The sequence below is a fragment of the Nylanderia fulva genome, unplaced genomic scaffold, assembly GCF_048542155.1.
Source record: "Nylanderia fulva isolate GAGA-0341 unplaced genomic scaffold, ASM4854215v1 Scaffold183, whole genome shotgun sequence".
NCBI classification, from domain to species: domain Eukaryota; kingdom Metazoa; phylum Arthropoda; class Insecta; order Hymenoptera; family Formicidae; genus Nylanderia; species Nylanderia fulva.
Window position 1 is genome coordinate 35,235 of NW_028190088.1, and position 22,276 is coordinate 57,510.

General features: G+C 45.9%; 5 protein-coding genes and 1 long non-coding RNA gene across 6 annotated transcripts; 4 read left to right on the plus strand and 2 right to left on the minus strand.

Moving 5' to 3' along the window:
* The first annotated feature begins 218 nt into the window (after positions 1–218).
* On the plus strand, positions 219–734 carry LOC114927928 (uncharacterized). The gene has a single exon (XM_029299002.1). It carries the CDS (start codon positions 219–221, stop codon positions 732–734), a length of 516 nt encoding a protein of 171 aa, XP_029154835.1.
* A 98-nt stretch (positions 735–832) lies between these two features.
* LOC146723593 (uncharacterized) lies at positions 833–1,345 on the plus strand. The gene has a single exon (XM_085481597.1). The coding sequence runs from the start codon at positions 833–835 to the stop codon at positions 1,343–1,345; it is 513 nt and encodes a 170-aa protein (XP_085337723.1).
* A 6,913-nt stretch (positions 1,346–8,258) lies between these two features.
* On the minus strand, positions 8,259–9,716 carry LOC114927925 (uncharacterized). The gene is made up of 5 exons (XM_085481592.1): positions 9,522–9,716; positions 9,143–9,422; positions 8,849–9,073; positions 8,589–8,758; positions 8,259–8,483 (listed from the first exon to the last, which is right to left on the minus strand). The coding sequence occupies exons 1-2, from the start codon at positions 9,705–9,707 to the stop codon at positions 9,162–9,164; spliced, it is 447 nt and encodes a 148-aa protein (XP_085337718.1). The 5' UTR covers positions 9,708–9,716; the 3' UTR covers positions 8,259–8,483; positions 8,589–8,758; positions 8,849–9,073; positions 9,143–9,161.
* A 2,714-nt stretch (positions 9,717–12,430) lies between these two features.
* LOC114927930 (uncharacterized) lies at positions 12,431–14,817 on the minus strand. The gene is made up of 4 exons (XR_003818975.2): positions 14,553–14,817; positions 14,212–14,418; positions 13,001–13,211; positions 12,431–12,889 (listed from the first exon to the last, which is right to left on the minus strand). It is a non-coding gene; the product is annotated as an uncharacterized LOC114927930 (long non-coding RNA).
* Positions 14,818–14,841: 24 nt separating this feature from the next.
* On the plus strand, positions 14,842–18,012 carry LOC146723594 (uncharacterized). Its single transcript, XM_085481598.1, has 3 exons — positions 14,842–16,488; positions 16,531–17,832; positions 18,001–18,012. The coding sequence occupies exons 1-3, from the start codon at positions 14,842–14,844 to the stop codon at positions 18,010–18,012; spliced, it is 2,961 nt and encodes a 986-aa protein (XP_085337724.1).
* Positions 18,013–20,666: 2,654 nt separating this feature from the next.
* On the plus strand, positions 20,667–21,617 carry LOC146723595 (uncharacterized). Its single transcript, XM_085481596.1, has one exon. It carries the CDS (start codon positions 20,667–20,669, stop codon positions 21,615–21,617), a length of 951 nt encoding a protein of 316 aa, XP_085337722.1.
* The last annotated feature ends 659 nt before the right edge of the window (positions 21,618–22,276 follow it).

The following is a 22,276-nucleotide window of genomic DNA, read 5'->3' on the forward strand; positions in this document are numbered from 1 at the left end:
CTGCATTGCGAATAACAAAATAAACACGAATGCGGGGGCGGGGAAGAGGACGGGAAAGACCGAAATGAAACGGGATGTGAAGGTTAGAGAGACTAAAAAAGCCAAGGAGGGATCTGAGGCCAACCCTAGCCAGAGTAAGGAAGGAACATCTAAGTTGCCCCAAGTAGAAGGAAAACAAGTGATGAATGGCCAGGAGGAGGCCATGATTATAGGTTAAGATGGCAGGACGACTATTGCAGACCAATCTGAATCACTGTGCCAGAGCACAGGACTTATTTGTCCAGACTCTGGCGGAGTGGAACATCGGTTTGGCGGTGGCAGCCGAACCTTATTATGTTCACCCCAACAGATCTGGATGGCTGGGTGATGAGGATGGGCAGGTGGCGATTGTAGGGCAGTCTCTTCCTGGCGGTCCACCCTTGGCTCTTAAAGAAAAGGGTGAGGGATACGTTGCAGCTGAATGGGGGGAAATAATAATCATTGGGGTGTATTTCTCACCAAATCGGGATACGGATGAATTTGAGAGATTTCTTGAGAGCATAAATAGAGTTCTCAACAGATTCAACCCCAAGCCGATACTTGTGATGGACGATCTGAACGCCAAAGCAGTTGAGTGGGGCTCAGCAACAAGCAATGCCAAGGGGGAGATCCTAACGCAATGGCGGAAAGAGATCTCCATATATGTAACCGAGGAACGGTATACACATGCGTGCGGCATAATGGGGGTTCAATAGTAGATATTACGTTTGGAACCCATACGGCCGCAAGACGTGTACGAAAATGGAGGGTAGTAGAGAACATTGAAACACTGTCCAATCACCGTTATATCCAAATGGTGATAGCGTACCCATCATTGGGACAGCTGGCACAGCAGAGAAGGAACATGAGGGGATGCCCTCGCCCACCACGTTGGGCGCTTAAACGCATAGACGTGGACGCTCTTAGAGCTGCTGCCACGGCTAAAGCCTGGGAGGAATCTCCGCAAGAAGACTATGTGGTGGAGAATGAAGCCAAGTGGTTCAGGGAAGCACTATCGCAGATATGTGACGCGTCAATGCCAAGAATCGAAGGCACTAGCAAAAAACGGGCGGTTTACTGGTGGTCTGAGTCTATTGCAGACTTGCGCAAAAGGTGTAGTGAGAAAAGACGCCGCTTTGTAAGATGTCGACGACGCATACACTCAGAGGAGGAGAAACGTGAACTCCTTGATGAATACAAGGAGGCTAAGAAGACACTGCAGGCAACCATCCGGAGAGCCAAGGTTCAAGCATGGGAGGAACTGATACAGACACTGGATGATGATCCGTGGGGTCGACCATATAGAATTGTAAGGAAGAAACTGTGATCTGGTGCTCCCGCGGTCACGGAGAACCTTCATCCTGACATACTGGAGAATATGGTGAAGACTCTTTTCCCAACAAGAGCAAATCAAGGTCAGGAGGAGGACGCGAGACGGGCTTTACCTGCAAAATGGACGGACGACTTAACTGTATCGACAGGAGAAATTAAGAGGGCAGTTAAGCGAATGCGGTCGAAGAATACCGCACCGGGATTGGATGGGGTACCAGGCAAGGTTTGGGCATTAGCCATTGAATCTTTAGGCGGCCGACTAATGAGGCTTTTCGACGAATGTCTAAGGCAGGGCAAGTTTCCGAGCATCTGGAAGGAGGCGGAGTTAGTACTCCTTCCCAAGGAAGGGAGACCACCAGAATCGCCGTCTGCATATCGCCCGATTTGTTTGCTAGATGAGGTTGGCAAACTCTTGGAGAGAATTTTAGCGGCCCGTCTTGTTGATCATTTAGAACGAGAGGGTCCCAATTTGGTCGAGTATCAGTTCGACTTCAGGGAGGGTAGATCCACAATGGATGCCATAGAGAGAGTCCGTACCCTCTCGGAGGAGGCAGTGTCCCGGGGTGAAGTGGCATTGGCGGTAAGTTTGGACATCGCCAATGCCTTCAACACTTTGCCCTGGAATAGCATCACGAAGGCACTCGAATATCACCAGGTGCCTGAATACATCAGAAGGACAATTGGGGACTATCTCAATGATAGACATATAGCGTATCGAGGACGGTACGGAATGCGATGTACAAAGAAGATGACATGCGGGGTTCCACAGGGGTCGGTCCTAGGGCCACTCTTGTGGAACCTTGGCTATAACTGGGTGCTGAGGGGGGCCTTGGTACCCGGGGTCAGCACCACATGTTACGCTGATGATACGTTGGTCTTCGCTAGAAGAAAAAGCTGGGAAGATGCCACCAGATTGGCTAGACTGGGGATTACAATTGTTGTAGACCGCATCCGCTTGCTGGGACTCGAAGTAGCACTCCACAAGACGGAGGCCATCTGGTTTGCCAAAAAGGGCAGACAGAGACCGCCTGAATCGCACATGACGATCGAAGGAGTTCGCATCGAGGTCAGGTCTCATCTTAAATACCTGGGGCTGATTTTGGACAGCCATTGGAGCTTCCAGGAACATTTTAGCCGTTTAGCTCCCCGTGTGAGGGCGGCAATCTCGGATATAGGAGGATTGTTGCCAAATATAGGGGGCCCTAAAGATAGGGTACGCCGCTTCTATATGACGACAATAGGCTCCATAGTTCTATATGGGGCCCCGATATGGGCTGACAGACTGGTAGCTAGCAGGGGCAGCTTGCAAATAGTGCGAGGGCTGCAGAGGATTTTAGCTGTCAGGGTCGCGAGGGCGTATAGAACTACCGCTGGCGAAGCGGCGTGCGTACTTGCGGGATCTCCCCCTTGAGCAATGATGGCTGAGACATTTGCCAATATGTATAGCTGGCGGAAGGAGAAATGTCGGAGGGGAGAGAAACCGACACAGAGAGCAATTGAGAGGCGGAGACAACGGGCTCGACAGCTGTTGATAGAGGATTGGGCAGGTAAGCTTGAAGGAGCCACTGCAGGCTTAAGAGTTGTAGAGGCATTTTGCCCGGTTCTGTCAGAATGGGTGAACAGACGACATGGAGGGCTTACTTATAGGCTGGTGCAGGTGCTCACCGGACACGGATGTTTCGGTGAGTACCTGCACAAAATTGTGGATCGCGAACCAACGACGGTATGTCACCATTGTGGTGCAGGACGAGATACGGCGCAGCACACTCTTGAGGAATGTCCGGAGTGGGCAAATCAGCGTCGGGACTTGATGGACTCGGTGGGGGAGGATCTATCTCTGCCAACAGTGGTGAAGAAGATGACCGAGAGTGAGAAGGCCTTCGAGGGGATGACATCTTTCTGCGAGGGAGTCAGGTCCTTAAAGGAGGAAGCGGAGCGTGAGAGGGAGAGGGATCCAGATGCAGATCCCAAAAGGAAAGGATCGAGAGGTAGAAGGGGGTGCAGAAGAAGGGCATATGGCCGTTTTCCCTAACCCCCGTGCCTCACTGGGTAGGAGGGAGAGGACGAGAGAAGGAGGTGATTGGAGCGGGTGGAACGGAGGGGACAGGGCTGATCATGGATTGGCGGTCCCCCTCCCTTCTGCTAAGGGGTCTTTTTCCCCCTTGTCCTCCCTTTAGGGGGGGAGGGGGGGAGGGACTAAGATGCAGGCCTGCGGGCTGTTGGCCGATTTCGCCCCCCCTTTTTGGGGGTCGAGGGGAGCCGCAGCTTTTGGGCAGGGAAGAGGGGGGGATCACAGGTGCCCAAGCTTGCTTGGAGTACCATTGCACGTGATCCTTCCCCCTCCCAAAGAAGGCAGGGCGGGACAGGAGAGGACGACGATTGACCATAGGTCAAATGTCCTCTCCCCTCCCGCTATCGAGGTTTCCTTCTAAGAGGAAGTCTCGAGGAGGGATCCCGGAGGCGAGGCCGAATCCTAATCCTCTTGGGGGGACGGAGGGAGCCTCTAATCTAGGATCGGGGGACTGTGGGTTCGCAGGCCGGGGGGCCTTCGGATCCATTGCACACAGTCCCCAGAGATGGAGAGGGAGGTGGTGTGGTCCCACCTTCCCATTCATGAGAGGCGGGCGCACAAGAGGCGCGGATGCGAGGGTCTACCGGTTGCATGCGAAAAGCGATCCCGGGAGGCTCTCATCAAGCATCAAGAAGACCACCGACGGGTTTAGTGGGTCGGGGGAGGGCCCTCAGTCCTCCTTTCGCCATTGGGCGTTAACCATCCCCACATAATCCATAGCTTCCCCCGAAGTGGAGGATATGTGTTAGCACATTCCCGTCGAAAAAAAAAAAAAAAAAAAAAAAAAAAGGTTGTCCAGAAGAATCGTTTTCGAATTTTTTCTAGAGTCTTATTGGCTCCGAAATGTCCTCCTGTTGGAGAATCATGTGTTTCCTCTAATATTTCTTTTATTCGTACTCGAGGAACCACGAGTTGGAGAAAACTTGATTTTAAATTTGGAGCTTCCCATTTTTTATAGAGGATCCCATTTTTCACAATCAAAGAATCCCAATACGACCAATATATTAGAGTTGAAATGTCCTCTCCGACTATTTCTGAGCGTGGGGGACGAATTTTTGTTTCCTTGGCACGAAGAATAAATGAAATGTCAGGATCTTGTCGTTGCATTTCACGTCAATTTTCCAAATTTTCGCCTTCGAACACTATACGAGAAACTGTTTGTCCCTCTCCTCCGAATTTTTTCTTTCCACTTTTGCACAATATTGACAATTGTTTGATTCACAAAGTCTTCTAGACAATCCGTCAGCATTATTGTGAGAAATCCCTTTACGATAGATAATCTCAAACTCGTATTGTTGTAATCTTTCCATCCATCGAGCTAATTGACCTTCCAAATCTCTGAAAGATAAAAGTCATCGTAACGAAACATGATCCGTACGGATTAAAAATTTTTGTCCCAAAAGATAATGACGAAAAAACTTTATAGAATCTACTATCGCTAAAAGTTCCCGACGAGTAACGCAATAGTTTCGTTCGGCTTTATTAAGCACACGATTAAAATAAGCAATTACTTTCTCTTCTCCATCTTGTTTCTGAGACAACACTGCACCGATTCCTATATTCGACGCGTCAGTATCTAATAAAAATTCTCCCTTTTCTCTCGGAAAAGAAAGAATTGGAGAAGAACATAATAAAAACTTTAACTTTTCAAAAGCTTTCTGACATTCATCTCCCCATACGTATTTAGTTTGACCTTCTGTCAACATGTAAAGGGGCTTAGCTAAGGAAGAGAATCCTTTAACAAATTTACGATAATAAGAACAGAATCCCAGAAAACTTCGTAATTGTTTCTTTGTGTGAGGTATTGGCCAATCTTTGACAACAGAAATCTTATCGGGATCTGTAACAACGCCCTCCGCAGAAACCACATGACCCAAATATTTTACACTTTTACTAAATAACACACATTTCTTCGGGTTTATTTTTAAATTTGCTTCTCTTAATCGTAAAAATACTGTTCTAAGATTGTTTATCATTTCAGTAAAACTTTTCCCAAAAATTATCACATCATCCAAATATACAAGGCAAATTTTTGATAATAAATTTTGTAAAACTTTTTCCATAAGACGTTCAAATGTTGCAGGGGCGTTACACAACCCAAAGGGCATAATTGTAAATTGCCACAATCCTTTACCTATTAAAAAAGCCGTTTTCTCTTTATCTTCGGGACGGATCTTAATTTGCCAATACCCACTTTTAAGATCAAGAGTGGAAAACTAAGAATTACCTGTTAGCTGGTCAAGAATGTCATCAATTCGGGGAAGGGGATAAGAATCCTTAATAGTCACCTCGTTTAATTTTCTATAATCAACACAGAACCTTATAGAACCGTCCTTCTTTTTAACCATGACAGCAGGAGAAACACATGGACTATTTGACTCTTCAATCACTGCACGTGAACTCATTTCCTCCAAAATCTTATCGACTTCTTCCCTCATTTGAATCGGAATCTTACGAGGAACCTGTTTTATGGGAGGAGAATCTCGCACATTTACAATATGTTCTACAACATTACAATTTCCCGCAATAATGTCTTCAGAAAATAAATCATCAAATTCATTAAGAAAATCGACAAAACTTTCTTTTTCTATTTCAGTTAAATGTTGAGAATTCGTTTCATAGAGTTCTTTCAAGGGGATCGGAACTTTTTTAAAAGAATCTTTAATTCTAGCTATTTCTTTTTCAAACCTTGGAATTCCAAAAGCCGATTCAAAGATTTTTTCTAAATTTACCATTTTTAGAAAATCTATTCCTAAAAGACATTCATCATTTATGTCTGCAATAAACATTGGAATTTTCAACGAATATTTCCCTAATTCAACTTTAACTTTTACCCAAAACTCTACACGAACTTTTTCTCCAGTGGGATATCTCAAATTAACAAAATTCTTACAAATCTTTCTTTTCTCTTTATCAACAAATTTGCTATTTATTATGGAAACATCGGAGCCCGTGTCAACCTTGAAAGAACATACTTTATCATCTACTTTTCCTTTAAAAATGAAATAATCATTATTCTTAATTCTATTAACATTTAATACAGTTTCCGAAGAATTTTTCACAGAAGCCAAACTCTCCCCGCTAAGCTCGGCTAAACCAAGTTTCCCTTCTCAATAGGACATTCGTACCGAAAATGTCCGACACGTTTTCCCACACGTCCAACATTCCCTTTGGCCGGTGCTAAATTTGCTGCCTGGCCAATTCCCTTTTCCGTTATTTTCTTTCTTATTATCTTTTTCATCTCGTTCACCTTCTAATTTATTATCCTGCGCGTTCTTTTTTCCAATACTCGAAAAATTTTTACTAAAATTAAAATTTCCTCTCTTTTTCTCGTAATCCTCCCCTTGAATTATTTTTATGGCTTTTGCCCTTTCAATTGCCAAACTCAAAGAAGTTATGTTTTCCTATCTTGCCTTGACTGGCTGAATCCGTGTTCGTTTCTTGCCTTGACTGGCTGTATCGTGTTTAGATCTTGCCTTGACTGGCTGGATCGTGTCTGAATCTTACCTTGACTGGCTAGATTCGTGTTCGTATCTTGCCTTGACTGGCTGGATCGTGTCCGGATCTTACCTTGACTGGCTGGATCCGTGTTCGTATCTTGCTTTGACTGGCTGGATCGTGTCCAGATCTTGCCTTGACTGGCTGGATCCGTGTTCGTATCTTGCCTTGACTGATTGGATCCGTGTTTGTATCTTGCCTTAACTGGTTGGATCGTGTTCGTATCTTGCCTTGACTGGCTGGATCATGCTTGGACTTTGCCCTGATTGGTCGGAGCATGTAAAATGAGACTATCGGAAAATGAATATTTTAAGAAATATTTTGTATTTTTATCAAAATGTAGTAACTTTTAAGCTTTATAACTTGAAAAGTACGCAATGGAAAAACATTTGACTGTAGCGTTTTGGAAAACGAGAGTTTTCCAAACGTGACGAAACAGTCATGTAATAAAAAATAGGTGCCATTTAAAAAAATTGAGGTGACCTTCACGTGATCTTCAAATAAATATCCAAGGTCAAACCAATGGCACCATTTTATAGCCCCTTCGAAACCATACAACACATGTCTGAACCATTTTTCGATATTTCGCTTAGTTTACGAAAAAATCGATCGTATTTTTTAAAATGGCCCACCCTGTATATATATATATATATAACATTTCCTTCGTACGTTGTGTAGAATTATCATATGATTTAACTTAACTCTACGTTTGGTTACTAACAGGTAATTACCCTCATGCATTTCGGTACTATCTTTTATCTGTCCGAAATACGAAGATATCACAATTTTACAACTATCTACTCTGATCCCAGCAAACACGGTATATAAATGTTATATACATGTAAGTATTTAAGCATGTTACATGTAACGTATATGTTAGTTGTAATTTCCCACTCATAAATGTAACATTTTTAATATAACATATATTACATTGTAGTTACATTGTCATTATACATTGGGACATTGTCATTGTCCCAATAGTACTAACTTATCAATACATCAATGTGCTATTTGATATATAATTACAATATAACTACAATGTAATATATGTTATATTAAAAATGTTACATCTATGAGTGGGAAATTACAACTAACATGGATGTTACATGTAACGTACACGTTATATTATCTGTTACATTCCGTTTTATTATAGCAATGTAACAGTTATATATCGGTGTTTGCTGGGATGTTACCCTTACCGATGAATTGGTTACACGCACTTAATCAACTAAAATAAAAAAAATTAAAGAGCGCGAAAACGTGAAAAATAAGGTCGTATTATTAGAATATAAATATATTTATGAGATAACGTGTAAAAAGCTCTAACGAATTAAATTAATATGGTGAGAAAATCGTTTATTTAGACTCAAGTATTTCATGTAAATATTTATAAAACTATAGATTTTTCTTATTATTTTACAAGGAGGGCCTTTCTCGAGGACAGTTCCACAGTAGTACCGGTCTTGTATGTTCAGTCGCCCCTCTAATTCAATCGCCCCATGTAAGAGACGCGTTGCCATCTCCTAGAGCCGATCCTCTCACCCCATCCCGATTTCTGTCATCTCTGAAACAATACAAACATACCAAAATTAAAATAACCGTAATAAGTGAATATACAATACATATTTATATACATACATATATTCTAGATTAAACAAGGAAAACTTACCTTTACACCTCCAACCTCTTCCGCCCACAGAGTGGACACATTGGTAGAACAATGGCGGTTGCAGGATGACTTGTCTCCCGATTAGTCGGAGGATTAGCCTGACGATTGGTCCGACGATCAAGCTGGCGAAGGACCCGACGATGGACCGGACTTTTGATCAAGGGAGCGGTCTTCTCGTCAAATAAATGAAATAATTATTAATAGGACAAAACAGACACTATTAACAAACATATACTTAAAGGAAAGAATCTCTTTCTCACCTGATAGAGCCGGGGAGAGGAGTTACGCAGAGCGACCAAAAGAGCTTGGTACCTCTTGCGAGAAACGCTCTGTTTGAACAATCACCCTAAACTAAAGATGTCTTCGCCTCGACTCTCCCACAAAGCTTCCATCGCTCTCCTCGATCTAATCCTAGCCCAACGGATCTCGCGTCCTCTCCTCATGTTAACGAACCCTCGGACGTCCACATCTGAGATGATCTTCGCCTGGAATAAACGAAATTTATAACTTATATATATTAATTCATGCCTCCGTTATAGAATGTTATTACTTACACCAACTGGCATTAGGATTTCAAGGGTGGTTCGGGAGAACGAGAGATCCAAACTTCCACAGATCCCCATGTCTGCTCACCACAGACACCCAAGACTCTTCCACCTCCTTAAAAGTATCTTTCGGGAGCTCCAGCTCAAAGAGTTCCTCCAAATTGAAAGAACCCTCCTCCCGATTCTCCCACACCGTCTCGATCTCCTTCCTCCATTTTTTGCGATCCTCTACCTTTTGCAACTTATGCGAAATACTCATGAAATTGTCTATTTGCGTTACTGAACCTTCCTACAAACACCAAATGATTAGTTGTAATAAATAGCACTCAAATCTTAAAAACCACGTAAACTCATCTGAATTAATGTTAAATAAAATTTTTACTCTTACCGCGTACGGCAGATGTACCTTCACGGTAATTCTCCTCCTTTTTTCATCGCTATCCTCGATTGGCGGATAATAAAGAATGTTTAAAATTCCGACCTTTTTTTTATATCTCCACATGTTTCTTTTCTCATTAAAGAATAACACCACTGAACTCGACGCTAGTCCAAACTGTAATGACGACTGCAACATGCGACGTGCCGTAGGATGGGCCTTACCCCTCCCTTACACAAATGACCCTACCACTGAAAACAATGACTATGATATACAACACTGACGTCTATAGAGTTTCTTTTACATTTACTCCTTATTAATAAATTATTATTATTTACAGAAAAATCTAATCTATTAACTAAGAGTTTTAACAAGGCTCTGTAATATAAATATAACTTTAAAGATATAAGACAGGCAGTAAGAGCCAACTCGCGGATGACAGTGCGTTATCCTAACGAAACTAAATTTTTCGTTAGGATTAAGTATCTGTGCACAAGGCACCAAATTTTACTTGGTCACGGCCAAGATTTAAAATATGAAATAATCTCATATTTGAGATTTAATTTCAATAACCCTTTCACCCCCCTACGGAAATAAGTAAATGCAAGAGAAAATGCTAATCTATTAAATTACTATTATTTTCAGCTGCGGATTGTGTGTATATGCGTATATATATGCATGTGTATATATGCGTATGTATATGTTGTGACGTGACATTTTTTTTGTCCGTCACAACGGTCGAAGGCCCGGCCGGGAAGACGGGAAATTCGGAAACCTTTGCTCTCTCGCCAACCTTGAGAGAGAGAGAAAGCACCCGAAAAATAAATTTTGCGTTTTCTTCCGCGTAGAAAAATGCGCCCCGCGCATCCGTCCCGCAAATTACTTTTATTTATAATTTTTGTTTAAGCGATTTTTGAGTTTTCGGCGAGCAATTTTGCATAGGGTACGTGTCTCAACCGGAGAAATCGAAAGAAAGAGAGAGTGAGAGAACGGAGAGGACGAAAAGGACGAAGAGGACCGAGCAGAGGCCACCACGTCCGGATCACGCCCGGTAAATATTGTTCACACACAGATTTTCCTAATTGCTCCTCCCTTTAAGAACCTAGATACCGCCATAAAATACTCCTTCTTCCGCAGAGATCCCGGCAAGAGACGGGGATGTCCACTCTCTCGCGAGAGGCGAGAGAGCCCCGGAAACGAAGGACGCGGGAAATACACTACCTCGAGCCTCAGCCTATCCAGACATACAAAAATTCGCAATTGATCAATAAATCGATCTGGCGGATTTTTGGAGGAACAGCAAAGGGGCGCGCTCGTGGGATTCTTCCCGACGAATTATATAGAGGAACAACGGAACTCGAGGCGGGAGAACAGAGGAACGGCAAGAGAAATTAGCATCGAGCGAATTCGCAGGGCCCCGCGGGACGCCCGGCGGCCCTGCCAGGATAAGGAGCGCCACGGGTGGAAAATGCCCAAATTTTTATCGGCGTGATCACGGCAGGCGTCTCGCTCGTCACTGTCTGGCGGAACGTGGCCGAGAGCGAAGGTTCCTGATTGCGGATGCCGAAGCATCGAAGAGCTTGCAGCTACCGATGAGACGAACGGCCTTATTCTTGTAAAGCTGCTAATTTTTGAGTAAATTGTTCGGGAAAGACGCGTGTCACGGCCGCGGCCGGTTATCTAATATTCACCAGTGTCATTTCGCGATATTACGAGAAAATTGAGAAATTTATTCCGCGTAGAATTTTATCCCGGCGCCCGACCGACCGCGTGTTCTCTCCCGCGCGCATATTAAGAGAGGCTCTCTCTCCCGCGGATACGCCGACAGTCGCCGCGATTTTGTTATATCAATGTTAGAATTAAAATCTCGTCCCGTAATTATGGTGTCGTCTTTCGTCCGTTAGAAGTTAAAGATTGTAGAATATAATCTTGTCTCTAGTCACGTATGAGAAATATAGCGTATTCTTTCTCGCGCATATTATTATTCGAGTATCCTTTCGATCTTCGTGACATTGTGCGGAGGACACAGTGTGATCGATCTCAAGGGAAATCGCGCGGGACCTACTATAGTTTACGGGAGGTTTTGTATTGCCAAAATTATTAGAATCAATTGCTTCGCACGGACCTTATTAAGTCTCGTGCGTTAATAATTATTCGACACGTAGGCGTGCAAGTTTACTTCCGGGTCCCACGTGTCACCTGATATCTCCGCGTCTTCTCAAAGGCGCGGGATAATAACAACGCGCCGCGTCTCGGCCGTACATACGCCGTACAGTATCGTCCAAATAAAAATTATGGCTTCGCTTTCTTTGTATTTCGGTGTCACTTAAAACTCTCTGTCCGCCACGAACGATCAGTGTGCTCCATTCGTTATTTGTTCGAAATCGAACGGATAAAGAAAGCTGAAAGGAAGGGCATTAATATATTACATTCAAATTCATGCAATATAAGCATGCAGCATGCACATAACTAGCATTACGTATATAAAAACCTTAAATTGTAACAGGCAGATTTTAATATTATTTAAATCGCGCTCGGCCGCACAAGTATACATATACCTCGCGCCTGCGAAAAAGAAGCGCTTGCGTTAACTTTCATTTTTTAATCGTAAACACCGCGGTCGCGCGAGAGGAGAGAAAACCAAGTGCCAATAACAACAAAATATGACTTGCTAAAAGGTAAATAATTATCATAAACGTACTTTCGCCCTTAACATCTCGATCAAACAAGGGAAAATGTTCGCGAAGGTTCTCGAAATACGGGCCTATATAAACCTCCTCTCTCGTGACCGCGGCGCTCTCTTTCCGATTGTTCGTCGCGAATAGAGTGTGCTTCTACTTTCCGAAAAAGATCGCTTGTCTTTTTCGGTTTTCTCGTCTAATTACCGCTGCTTGCGGAACAGTCAGTAATTTATTTTCGACCCGGCTTTTCTCTCGTTTATTGCATTCATTTCTAATACATTCGACTCGGCTATCTTTTGGTAAATTCTGTGCGGTAAAACAATTGTAATTTTTGTTAATAGTTGAAATATATTTTTTGTTAACGATACGCGTGTGTCGAGTGTAGTGCCTATCTATCGTCTCGCTTCCGACCGTCCTTTCCCGCTATCCGTTGTGCACATTTTTTGGTCCTTCGAGCCGGATCTTTATCCGGAACCTCCTGTCAATCCGGTGCCACGGAAGCGATCGTGATTAAGTGTCGGTGACCAGTGCTTCTGGAAAAGAGAGACAGTGTGAGAGATGGCAGAAACAAAGGCGATCATTGCCACCGCCACGGTACTATACGGCAAGATCTCGCGCGCGTACGACAACTTGCGGAAGCTCGGCGAGGCCAACATCACCCTCGGCGCAGTAGAGGCCCGGCTTCAAAACCTCGAGAAGCTGTGGGAAAAGTTCGACGCGATTAACGATACGCTAGCCGATCGTGTGGAAAAAATAAAACATGATGTCTACGCCAAGCAAGACATCCCGTCATTAGGTGAGGAAGCTTACCTGCAGAATAAGGGCCTCATGCTCGACCTAAAGAGCGCTCTCCAGCGGCGGCTGCAGGCAGCCAGCTCTACCTCGGCCGCGCCAACGACCTCCGCTCCTCGGACAGCGCTGCCAAAAATCCAGCCACCGACCTTCGCCGGGAAGTACGAAGACTGGCCGTCCTTCCGAGACCTCTTTCAATCCATCATCGGCAGGAACCAGGCAGCCAGACCTGTTGAAAAACTGCATTACCTCAAGCTCTGTGTAAAGGGTGATGCGGAACTACTGATACGCAATTTGAGTACGACGGATGAAAATTACGAGATCGCCTGGAAGACGTTGAGCGATTTCTACGAGAACAAGAGGTTGTTAACTCGCAACTACCTCAACAACTTTCTGGCTCTTACTAAAATGAAGAGCGAATCCGCAGCTGAGCTAGGGCGACTCTTCCACGGCGTAAAAACAACCGTAAGTTCGCTGAAGGGTATCGATCGTCCCATCGACCGCACGGAGGACCTCTTTGTTCACCTTGTAGTTGAGCTTCTCGATAATCGTTCGCGTCGCGAATGGGAGAGCGTCATCAGCCACACCACCAACCCGCCTACCTACGCCGAATTGGAAGGATTCATAGAGCGACGGCTGCATACCTTAGAGGCTCTGTTTCCTGTGAAGAACGACAGCAACAGCAGCAGCAATACCAAAGCAACACGAAGCCATCACGTAAAGAAAACTGAGCCGAAAGACAGGTCCAGAAGTCGGTGCGCCGGTTGCCAGGGGGACCACTTCATAATGTTTTGCAGCAGCTATAAAGAGAAGACGGCTACAGCGCGCAGGCAGTTTGTACACGAACAGAACCTCTGTTCTAACTGCCTGGGGCGCCACCAGCTGACTGAGTGCGCGTCAAAAAAGACCTGTATGACGTGCGGCAGTCGGCACCACTCTTCTCTGCACGACGCCTTCCGCGACGCCGAGACCGCTACGACATCACACGTGGCTCAAGGACAGCCCTTCGCCTCTGTCACTGTGCTGCTCGCCACTGCTCGAGTCCGCGTCCTCGATCGTCACGGATCATGGCATCCCGTCCAAGCTCTGATCGACCAGGGCTCAGAGACGACCATAATTTCGGAGCGGTTGGTTCAACGACTGCGACTGCCTCGCACGTCTGCCGCCGTCAGCGTCTATGGACTCGGCGAGCAAAGGACGGGAATCGCCAAGGGCAAGGTCAAGCTCACCTTTCGAGCGCTCAACGGTGAGACGTCCAACTCCGTCTCCGCCTTGATTTTGCCGAAGCTGACTCTATTCTCCGGAGGATGCCGCCGAAGCCTGCAATCCTGGACACATCTCAGGGACCTGGAGCTCGCCGATCCAGAATTCCATTCCGCTGATCCAGTAGACCTTCTGCTGGGCGCCACGTCCACGGATTAATCATCCGCCAGGGTCTGAAAAAGGGAGGTCCTCAGAAACCGGTGGCACAGCAAACTTCGCTAGGCTGGATACTCTCAGAAGCCATCAACGAGAATACACGCTGCCAACGTATGTCCTCCCACCATTGCCAAGTGGAGGAAGACCTCACCTGTTTGGTACGTCGCTTTTGGGAGCAGGAAGAGGTTCGACAGCCGTCTCAGCTCTTCACCAAGGTCGAGCGGGAGTGCGAAGAGCACTATCGTCAGTACCACACACGCAACGCCGACGGCCGGTACGTCGTGCGCCTGCCCACGACGGAATCTCTGCCGGATCTCTCTGGAACAATCCGCGCCGCCCGCCGGGCTCTGCAACATACAGAGAAGAAATTTGATCGAGAGAGCGAGTTCAGAGGCATGTATGTCAAATTCATGCAACAGTACTTAGACCTGCGCCACATGATGCCTGCTCCGCCTTCGACTACCACGCGTCCGGGAGCTTGCTATCTACCGCATCACGGGGTCCTGCGTCTTGACAGCACCTCCACAAAACTGAGGGTAGTCTTCAACGGCTCGAGCTCCTTGCCAAACGGAGACTCCCTCAACAGATATCTAGCAACGGGACCGAATCTACTACCTTCTCTGGCCGACATCCTACTGAGTTGGCGACGCCATCGCTACGTCTTCGCTACTGACATCGAGAAGATGTACAGGCAGATCCTTGTGCACCCCGACGACCAAAGTCTGCAAAGGGTATTATGGAGAGAGAGCCGCAACGACGAAGTCAAGGAGTACTGGCTAAGTACCGTTACTTACGGGCTTTCCTGTGCTCCTTATCTGGCGATCCGTACTTTGCGCCAACTTGCCGAGGATGAGGGACATCGCTACCCGAAGGGAGCTCTCATCCTGCTGAGCGACGTCTACATGGACGACATCCTGTCAGGCGCGGAGACCATGGAGGAAGCCGAGGTCATGATCCAACAGCTGATGGAGATCTGCAGGGCGGGCGGCTTCTCGCTTAAGAAATGGTCGGCAAACCATTCGCTGTTGCTGAACCAAGTGAAGCCCGACGACCGTCTGCGACAAGAGGCTAGATGGTGGCTGCCCGGCGAGAGTCACTCTACTCTCGGTCTAAGATGGCAACCACGTGACGATCTCTTCGCATTCGCTACCAAAGCTATCACACTATCAACCTTCAGCAAACGGTCGGTACTTTCGTTGACAGCTAAGATGTTCGACCCTTTTGGCTGGCTGGCACCAACAACGATATTAGCAAAAATCTTCATCCAGTCTACCTGGTTGCTAGGTCTGGATTGGGACGCTCCGCTACCTAGCGACGAAGCTAGAAGATGGTTGCGATTCCAGAGCGAGTTGCCAGCTCTGGAAAAAGTGATCGTACCTCGATGGCTGGGAGGTTTGACTGAATCAATGCTGGAAGTCCACGGATTCGCCGATGCCTCCGAGCGTGCCTACTCCGCGGTGATCTACCTGAAGAGCAAAACAAAAGGCATTACTAAGGTGACTCTCTTAGCTGCCAAAACCAAGGTCGCGCCACTGAAGCAGGTATCATTACCTCGACTGGAGCTATCTGCAGTGACTCTTCTGGCTCGTCTCGTCGCCCACACCTTGCCGATCATCGGAGCTGAAAGGGCACCTCTTCACATGTGGTCGGATTCCACAGTCACACTCGGCTGGATCCGAGGACATCCATCGACGTGGGCCACCTATGTGGCCAACCGGGTCAGCGAGATACAAACGCTGATCCCTGATGCCCACTGGCATCACGTACCAGGACGAGAAAATCCAGCGGACTGTGCTTCTCGGGGACTATATCCTGGTGAGCTGGTTGACCACCCGCTCTGGTGGCAAGGTCCGGAATGGTTAGCAACGGAGAGCAGCCCGTGGATAAACAATGGAGAGGAGATTCCAGCGGAGGACCTCCCAGAGCGACGAGTCCGGGCCCACGCCGCCGCCGTTGCCGAGCTGAAACCCGAGTCAGAATTGCTGCTGCGCTATTCTTCTCTGACCAGACTGCTGCGGATCACTGCATGGTGCCGTCGCTGGTGGCTGATCCACCGCCAGCTTCGTCCCACTCAAAGCCAGTCTAACGTAATCAGCGCCGACGACCTGACGGAAGCCCGCCTCTCCTAGGTGAGATTGATCCAGGCTGGAAAGTTAAAAGAAGAGATTAGACGGTTGCGAAATGGAACGCCGCTGCCGTCGCGAAGCGCCCTGCTAAAACTAAATCCATTTCTGGACAGCGAGGGACTTCTACGCGTCGGCGGGCGCCTCAGCAACGCTGACCTGCCGTATGATGCCACTCATCCGCTAATACTGCCCAGCGAGTCTACATTTACTAACCTCGTCGTCGATGACCACCACCAGCGGACTCTACACGGCGGGACGCAGCTGACCTTGTGCTCTTTACGTCAGGAATATTGGGTTCCTCGAGGTCGCTCGCTGGTAAAGAGACGCATCAGCCGATGTGTCAGGTGCATAAGATGGCGAGCCGCCATCCCACAGCCTTTCATGGGCGACCTCCCGGAGCCAAGGGTCAAACCAAGCAGGCCGTTTCTCCACACCGGCATCGACTACGCCGGACCGGTTTGGCTGAGAACCTCTAAGGGTCGCGGACACAAGGCAGCGAAAGGTTTTATTGTCGTTTTTGTCTGTTTAGCCTCTAGAGCCGTTCACCTCGACGTAGCCTCGGATTACTCCGCCGACGCCTTCATCGCGGCCTTGCGCCGGCTGATCTCCAGGCGTGGGGTCTGCATCTCATTGTACAGCAACTGCGGAACCAATTTCGTGGGTGCTGACAGGCAGCTAGGCGCTCTCTTCTCCGCTGCCAGTGCCGACGGACGCCGCATCGCCGCCTTCGCCGCACAGGAGAAAATCCGGTGGCACTTTAATCCACCGGCGGCACCGAACTTCGGCGGTTTGTGGGAAGTCGCTGTGAAGTCCATGAAACACCATCTGCGACGAGTAATAGGTGATGCCCGTCTCACCTATGAGGAGATGGCGACGCTGCTCTCACAGATTGAGGCTTGCCTCAATTCTCGACCGCTGCAGCCCCTGTCCGATGATCCTGAGGACGTAGCGGCTCTCACCCCGGGACACTTCCTAATCGGTTCCGCTCTCTCCGCCGTACCGGAACCGTCGCTCGAGAGAGAACCTTCGGCCCGATTATCTCGCTGGCAGCTCCTGCAACAGATGAGGGACCATTTTTGGTCCCGGTGGTCCAGCGAGTACTTACATACGCTGGCCCATCGGCCAAAATGGTCCCGAGTCAACCAGGAGGCTTGCATCGGTCGGCTGTTTGCTTCGAAGCGAGCATACTCCACCAACGAGGTGGCCGCTCGCGCGCATCACGCGATTGCACCCGGGATCCGACGGCCACGTGCGCGTGGTCGAACTACGTACCGCAAATACCAATTTGACGCGACCCGTAAGCAAGTTAGTATTTTTGACCGACGGCACCGAAGTTTCACTCGAATCGAAATCACACGTCGTAAGCGATTAACCTATTTTAAAACTTCACACTTTCCGCTATTATATATTCACATTCATTTGCACATCACCGTCATATCGTTGCACTCATGTTATCACCATACTTTGTTACAGGTAGAACACTAAAGATTGTTCCGAATTTTCGCGACGCTTAACCGACACGCGTCTATACTGACGCCCGACACAAACAGCTGATCGGCTCAGCATTCCATTGACAAATTCCGTCGGAGCACGTGCGCTCCACGTGCCAGTCACTCGCTAGCGCGTGAATAGACGCGCGCCCTTACTTTCGCGCTACGTTTCTTATATTGCAGGTGTACTGCAAGGCGGGCGAATGTTCGAAATCGAACGGATAAAGAAAGCTGAAAGGAAGGGCATTAATATATTACATTCAAATTCATGCAATATAAGCATGCAGCATGCACATAACTAGCATTACGTATATAAAACCTTAAATTGTAACAGGCAGATTTTAATATTATTTAAATCGCGCTCGGCCGCACAAGTATACATATACCTCGCGCCTGCGAAAAAGAAGCGCTTGCGTTAACTTTCATTTTTAATCGTAAACACCGCGGTCGCGCGAGAGGAGAGAAAACCAAGTGCCAATAACAACAAAATATGACTTGCTAAAAGGTAAATAATTATCATAAACGTACTTTCGCCCTTAACATCTCGATCAAACAAGGGAAAATGTTCGCGAAGGTTCTCGAAATACGGGCCTATATAAACCTCCTCTCTCGTGACCGCGGCGCTCTCTTTCCGATTGCTCGTCGCGAATAGAGTGTGCTTCTACTTTCCGAAAAAGATCGCTTGTCTTTTTCGGTTTTCTCGTCTAATTACCGCTGCTTGCGGAACAGTCAGTAATTTATTTTCGACCCGGCTTTTCTCTCGTTTATTGCATTCATTTCTAATACATTCGACTCGGCTATCTTTTGGTAAATTCTGTGCGGTAAAACAATTGTAATTTTTGTTAATAGTTGAAATATATTTTTTGTTAACGATACGCGTGTGTCGAGTGTAGTGCCTATCTATCGTCTCGCTTCCGACCGTCCTTTCCCGCTATCCGTTGTGCACATTATTTATCGAAAGAATATTAGTTTTTTTTATGCAACATATTACTCAAACTTTTATAATTGTTCTGTCCGTTCTTCGTTCATCTTATTGTTCAAATATATTCAATGATTATTACATTTGAGCGATTTTAAATAGCCATTCTCGAACTCCGTTCTCTCTCCCGTCCGAACTCCCCCCTCTACCCCCTGACGATCTGAGCGAGTCGATTATCGCCGTCGCGGAAATTTGCGGGATGATTTACGGTTTATGAAAGTTCTTTGCCGATTTGTGAATTTTTAGAGTGGCGCGAATCTCGCGCCTGGCGCCCAAGCAAACACAATTTTATGGTGTCTTCGCGAATTTCCCGCTATCCGCGCCGAAGGTGTGCCGTCGGCCACTTACATCGGCCCTATTTCTCGGATCCTTATCTATCCGACGGTATAATATAATCAACGATTACAATGTATACATCCGTATATATATACGTGTACGTGTGTGTTATTTCCCTGTATGTTAACGACCCTGACAATTAATAATATACATATATAACATTGAGAGAAAAGCAAAAGGCTTTGTACAAAATTATAATAAATGAAAATGTATTTAAATTTACAGATATGTTAACCCACATCGCGATACTCGCATTGCTTGCAAGTCCAATTTTCGCTCTTATCGGATTTGATTGTGGCGGGCAATACTTAAATATTACGTCAGTGTCATTGCTCGATGTTGGAGAGTGCAACCTCAACGTGCGGAAACTAAATTCAAGCGACGTGTATATTCAATTACTGCAACTTTCGGACTATAATCATGCTGAAGTTATCCAATGCAAGGTGGAAATCTCAAGAACTATTTTTCATTGTGGAATGCATTTTCGCATATCAGCAGTCCACAACGGAAGAGCAGATTATATCCATGAAATCGGATATACATTATGTTTAAGAATGTTTCACGATGGCACCTTTTTATTAGGATCCGGCAACGTTATCAAAGATCTAAGGATCAATCAGACTACCTTTCATAGCCTCATCCTGGCTGGACGAATCAGCAACGACGGAACTTGTAAGGGTACTCCATATTTTGACTCTTACGGAACTTGGGACGATGTCGTGATCCAAGCTGTCGTCAAGGTCTTCTTGAAATCGTCACATGTATCTATTCGACTAAACTCCGGAAAAATAATACTTAAATCTGGAGCCGTCTGTACTCGAAAGAAAGGATTCTGTCTTGATGTAGACGATGGATACACTTATTGAAAACCTGTACCAACATCCGCCTGTAATTTTCATAAGTATTTAAGTACGATGTTCTCTACAAGAACCATGCAACCAAAATTACAGATGACACAATGAACTACCCGTCTCCAATCATCTACAGCTTAACAACTCAGGAAATCACCTTCGCACTGACTAAAACAAAGGAACAGCCTCTCTGCGGATATACCCTACTCCAAAAGAACATCCCAAATTCTTCCCCAAATCCTCTCCCAAATCCTCGAGACCCAAAAAAGAGATACCTTCGCAATAAGAGGAATTATTCCTGTAGATAACTTGGACATTTTCACGTATATGAACTCCAAATTTATATACGTAGAAAAACACATTCGCTAACAAATGATGTCATTATATCACAATGTAATGCGACAAAAATGTAAATTAGAAAGACAAGTTATAACTAACGCCTTGTTTTTCGCAACTCTGCAACCTGAATTCGCATACCGCCTGATGAAAGAACCAGGGTACATGACAGTCACCACCAGAGAAATCACCCACGTAATCAAATGTATACCCGTGGACGTCACGGTGAGGAAAACAACGGAATGTTACACAGAATTACTCATTACCGTTCGCAACTCCTTCTTATTCTTCACTCCTAAATCACGGATAATTACCAAGTTCGGCAATCAAAGAGAGTGCAGTTACGAATTACCAACCATGTACCGCATCGAAGACACCTGGGTTCAATTCGCACCCGAACTACAAGTAAGGCAAGTTCCTCCGCAACAACTCAAGCCCATGACAATATTATCTTGGGGCTACCTGACACCTGGATCTCTCGCTATCAGCGGAATATATTCCGAAAAGGACATAGAAAAACTAAGAGATCATATTATGTTTCCCGCTGAAAAGCCGGCTCTTCTTAATACAATAGCCAGAGGAATTTCAGGCCTCTCTATTAACAACGACGTAGTCTCCATGTATAATTTACTGGACGAAGCCTCCCTCAACAAAATAGCAGAAAGCGCAGCTTCCCGGGTATGGAACAGATTTATCTCCTTCGGATCCGCTACCGCTGGAATATTTGGCATACTAGTAGTCATTCGAGTCATAAAGATCGTTATCAATACTGCCATCCACGGATACGCTCTTCACACTGCTTATGGATGGAGCATACATTTGCTCGGAGCTATGTGGAGCTCCCTCACCAACCTACTGCTCCACCTTGCACGAGGACCTGTTGATAAAAATGACAGGAATAACGGAACAGAAGATAATGTATCATCAGCATCCGCTCCTGCAGGTTCTTCAACCTCGCCAGAAAGAACGGCAATCAACGGGTTTTCAAATGCCTCATCCAATATCGAAGCAGAAACACTGAGAAATACCCCAAATTATTATCAACGTATAAAAGATCGCTTTAACGATTTAGAACAAATTACTACGAAAACATCGTAATTTGTTCTCAAATAAGGAGGAAGGTGTGACATCCCGTCTACGAGTATTTCAATTTTTTCGCCCTCGGTATAATAATTGCACGCTATTCATATTCTCGTAGAAATAAGACTATTAATAATCATTATATCTTACTAATTGCTCTAATTCGACTTTTTTTGTATTAATAGTTAAAACCATCAGATCTGGTGTCCTCCGCCTAAGAACCAAGCACCTCTATCTAGTCTTAACCACGCGACCAATCAGGCATCATCTAGAGACCCCAGAGACAGCACGTAACTAGCGGAACTAACCAGATATTCCCTTACAGGAACACTTATTAATACACCTCTATTACAATAATATTAAACAATATAAATAATAAGAGTAAGACTCTTCTTTCGACCGTACTGGCAAATATTATTTATTGAATCACAACGTTTTGACCCTTCTTTGAGTCCTTATCAAGTGATCTTCTCGAGATCATGCAAAAAAATCCTTCCACTTGTGTGGGCTCCATATCCAGGTCCAGGAGCGTAAAAAAATAAAAACGTAGATATTTGAGAATCGCCAGACACAAGTGGAAGGATTTTTTTGCATGATCTCGAGAAGATCACTTGATAAGGACTCAAAGAAGGGTCGAAACGTTGTGATTCAATAAATAATATTTGCCAGTATGGTCG

Bases quoted from the DNA above. Each gene is read 5' to 3' on its own strand.
- LOC114927928 (XM_029299002.1), top strand. From the start codon at position 219: ATGGCAGGACGACTATTGCAGACCAATCTGAATCACTGTGCCAGAGCA.
- LOC146723593 (XM_085481597.1), top strand. From the start codon at position 833: ATGGTGATAGCGTACCCATCATTGGGACAGCTGGCACAGCAGAGAAGG.
- LOC114927925 (XM_085481592.1), bottom strand. From the start codon at position 9,707: ATGTTGCAGTCGTCATTACAGTTTGGACTAGCGTCGAGTTCAGTGGTG. The intron at 9,423-9,521 runs GTAAGAGTAAAA...TGGTGTTTGTAG, and splicing joins AGGTACATCTGCCGTACGCG to GAAGGTTCAGTAACGCAAAT.
- LOC146723594 (XM_085481598.1), top strand. From the start codon at position 14,842: ATGCCTGCTCCGCCTTCGACTACCACGCGTCCGGGAGCTTGCTATCTA. The intron at 16,489-16,530 runs GTAATCAGCGCC...CGCCTCTCCTAG, and splicing joins CCACTCAAAGCCAGTCTAAC to GTGAGATTGATCCAGGCTGG.
- LOC146723595 (XM_085481596.1), top strand. From the start codon at position 20,667: ATGAAAGAACCAGGGTACATGACAGTCACCACCAGAGAAATCACCCAC.